Source organism: Abramis brama (genome assembly GCF_963993115.1).
Source record: "Abramis brama genome assembly, chromosome: 2".
Taxonomy (NCBI): Eukaryota; Metazoa; Chordata; class Actinopteri; order Cypriniformes; family Leuciscidae; genus Abramis; species Abramis brama.
Genome location: NC_139964.1, coordinates 22,656,909 through 22,661,014, shown reverse-complemented (window position 1 = coordinate 22,661,014; position 4,106 = coordinate 22,656,909). Strand labels below are relative to the sequence as shown.

General features: G+C 33.8%; 1 protein-coding gene across 1 annotated transcript; it reads right to left on the bottom strand.

Moving 5' to 3' along the window:
• Nucleotides 1–123: 123 nt before the first annotated feature.
• On the bottom strand, nucleotides 124–3,971 carry ndufb7 (NADH:ubiquinone oxidoreductase subunit B7). Its single transcript, XM_084106520.1, has 3 exons — nucleotides 3,693–3,971; nucleotides 2,153–2,321; nucleotides 124–298 (listed from the first exon to the last, which is right to left on the bottom strand). The coding sequence occupies exons 1-3, from the start codon at nucleotides 3,802–3,804 to the stop codon at nucleotides 217–219; spliced, it is 363 nt and encodes a 120-aa protein (XP_083962646.1). The 5' UTR covers nucleotides 3,805–3,971; the 3' UTR covers nucleotides 124–216.
• Nucleotides 3,972–4,106: the final 135 nt, after the last annotated feature.

Below are 4,106 nucleotides of genomic sequence, written 5' to 3'. Positions count from 1 at the left end.
GTGATTGTCTTGTGATTTTGTCCAAGTATTTACAGATGGTAATGTGTAACTATGATATTCTGCTAGATTGGTTGTTTCTGAATGAAACACACAGGGACACACACACATATGAGCAAATACTCATTCTGTAGAGCTCAAAGATAATCTTTATTACTGAGAGAGCCATTTATATACACAGAAACAGGAGGAAAATGATGGAGAAATGAAGCGGGATATTTAAGCAGCGTTTGCCTCGATCCTCTTCTTCCTCAAGTTCAGTCTTCTCTCTCGCTCGTACTCTTTCATCCTCATCACATAACTGCAGAAAGAAGAGGAGAACCTCTGTAAGACGACCGTATCTTCAGAAAGACACAATGTGAAATACCACAGGATTAAATGTGGTTCACATTCACTTTCAAATAAATGTTCTTTATCGGCATTGATTGTTCCATTGAGAACCTTTTTAAGTGCACAAAAGGTTCTTTAATTTTGAAAAAGGTTCTTCAGATTATTAAAATGTTCTTTACACCAAGAAAACAATGGTTTTTCTAATAGTCTATAATGATTGACTTACTGACAATTGTAGGCCTACTTAAAATTTCACATTAAAAACAGAGAACTTCAGTAATACCAGTATAAAACATGCAGTGTGCAGTAACGACCAATTATAATAATATACACTACCATTCAAAAGATTGGGGTCAGTAAGATTTTTAATGTTTTTAAAAGAAGTCTCTTCTTCTCACCAAGGCTGCATTTATTTGATTAAAAAACAGTCATATTGTGAAATATTATGATAATTTAAAATGACTGTTTTCTATTTTAATATATTTTAAACTGTAATTTATTCCTGTGATCAAAGCTGAATTTTCAGCATCATTACTCCAGTCTTCAGTGTCACATGATCCTTCAGAAATCCTTCTAATATGATGATTTGATGCTCAAGAAACATTTATGATTATTATCAATGTTGAAAACAGTTATTTACATTTTTATTTCATGATGCTATGATGAATAGAAAGTTCAAAAGAACAGCATTTATCTGAAATCTAAAGCTTTTGTAACATTAAACACTACTATTCAAAAGTTTGGGGTCAGTAAGAATTTTAATTTTATTTTGGGGGGAAAGAAATAAAATAAATCAATACTTTTATTCATCAAGGATGAGTTAAACTGATCAAAAGTTACAGTAAAGACATTTATAATGTTAGAAAATATTGTATTTTAACTAAATGCTGTTCTTTTGAACTTTCTATTCATCAAAGAATTAAAAAAAAAAATTTGTAAATAACTGTTTTCAACATTGAAAATAATAATGAATGTTTTTTGAGCATCAAATCATCATATTAGAGTGATTTCTGAAGGATCATGTGACACTGAAGACTGGAGTAATGATGCTGAAAATTCAGCTTTGATCACAGGAATAAATTACAGTTTAAAATATATTAAAATAGAAAACAGTCATTTTAAATTATCATAATATTTCACAATATTACAGTTTTTTTTTTACATTAAAAATAATTAAAACCCCCAAACTTTTGAACAGTAGTGTATATATAAAAAATAAGACAATTCTTTTTTTTTATTCAGGATAATAATAATAATAATGCTCTTCTAAAGCCAGGGACTCAATGACTAGCTGAACTTTTTTTTGCAGTAATGACCAATTAAAGTTAAGATTTCTTTTATTATTATTCAGGGTAACGCTAAAAATGTCTAAAATGTTGGGTTACACTTTATTTTAAGGTGTCATTGTTACAGTGTAATTATATATTTAAGCACTGAGTAATAATAATCAACTACATGTACGTACTTCAGGGTTAGGGTTTGGTTGAGGGTTAGTTGCATGTAATTATGCATAATTTACTGTTGTTACTAGTACATGTAACAAGGACACTGTAAAATAAAGTGTTACCAAATGTTGCTCTTTAAATGAATCTATGATAATTTAGTGTGAGCTAATAGTATTACTATTTTTTAGAGAAGTTAATAGTATTACTTCTGGAACCAAACAAACTTTCAAAGGCAGATTTTTCAGGCCTGATTTTTCTGATTTGAAATCAGTTCTTGCATCTCACAGTCCAATGACCAGACTGTGTGTGTGTGTGTGTGTGTGTGTGTGTGTGTGTGTGTGTGTGTGTGTGTGTGTGTGTGTGAGCGCAGGGTCTCTTACTCCTGATGTTCACAGTAGTCCCAGTCGTGCCGCTCGTGTTTGCAGGCCAGGAAGTTGGGGAAGTTGTCCCTCTTGCACTTCATGAGTTTGATGAGGTGGTGTGCGCAGTAATCTCTCTGCTGCACCGGCAACATGGCCTGGTTCATCTGCTCCTGCGACGCCAGCATCACTGAGACACAACACAACACAAGCTGGAGACACCGAGTGTGTTCAACTTTACATGACAGGAGCCGTGAACAAGATATTACCCGGAGTTAAAGGGGGAAATGTTTGAAACCCTTTATACAAAAAATAATAATAATAAATAAATAATATATATTATATTTGGGCCTAAATTTAAGATCTACCGTCAAACCAAAAATGATTCAGACACAAGATATACAATGATATTTTTGTACTAGTGTGTGCAGGACACTATAGTTCATTTATGAAAGTGAGGAGAGCAAAATAAAGTAAACTGTGACATATTATACCCAAATATTCTTCATACAGTGACTACCAGTAAAAATGTATACAAATTTGGGACAAAAAAGTATTAAGACACTTTGGCCTTAACATATTTTGCTTTGGTGTTTTCTCTGTAATTGCTAATACAACATTTTTTACACACAGACTGAACAAAATGAAGCATTGCTTGGTGATTGTTTGAGCTAAAGTGGTATTATATAATTGTGTAGTTAAATTAACAGCTGACAGATATTCAACATAATTCATTTATGAGACAGTCTGACAGAAGGACGGACAAAACCAGTGAAATATCAACTGATTTAATAACTCATATTTTATTACCAGTTTCTAAACTATAGTGAATAAACTGTGATAATGTGAGAAATGTTGAAGGTGTCTGAATAAATGTTGGTTTGACTGTATGTATTTTTTAATTGCATGTAAAATATCCATCCATTTTGATTACACCGCTTTAACGAACTAATAATCGTCTAAAATACACAAACAAAAACAGGTGTATATACAATCATCATGAATAAAATCAATTCAATCTGATACATTTTTAAACCAATATTGCTCTTTTCATGGCTAGCCATACTTTAACAAAGTTCATACAATTTGTCTGAATAACTAATTGTTTTCACAATGAAGAATATATATATATATATGGTGATTATATTATTCTCATCATTTGTAAGTCGAGTTGGACGAACAAAAGCTTTTTAAATAGCCTAATTATTTAAATGAAATCTAATAGACACAAATGGTTAATAATGAACTAGATTTTGACTGCAGAAATCTAACCCTGTTCATGTATGTATGACTGAAAAACATGCATCACATTAAGTTTATTAGCATAAAACTGTAAATGCATTGTGTTTTTGGAAACAATGTTCTACATGAAGTTGAGTTGTAATGACACCAACCCTACAAGCACTCATAACTCATAACTAGACAGACACATTTAGTGGCATATCTCAAGTTCAGAGTCATTCTGAGGACCTAAAGACTCGCGGTTCATATTTAGAGTTCATAAACCCTGCCGTTGAGGGAAAGTGTGTGAAAATGAAGTGTGTTTGAGCGGTGGTGTCACCTCTCTCTTTCCGCTCGCCGAAGCCCAGAGTCGGGTCATATTCTGACGGCTTCCGCGGGTCCGGTGTCACGTCCCTTTCCGTGATGTAGCTCCGCACGAGATGAGACCCCATCCTCAACGCAGAATATCACCTCTGGCTGCAAAACTGCTTAACGTCCGGCTACAGAGAACTACAATACCGCTTATAGTGCAGAAAGCAAATAAATTCTTCACACTGCCATTCGGTCACCTCCAGAAACCAGCTGAAGCTTCCGGTCTGCGCCGGAAGTAAACACACGCAACGAGTTAAACTCTCCTGAACGCCCTCGACACCAATGATTCCGTTCCGCCTCGAGATCTCCCTAAAAGGCTGTCAAAGAATAACTCGAAAATAAATCGCTGATGTTCATATCACACTATGTATTGCGTGGACGT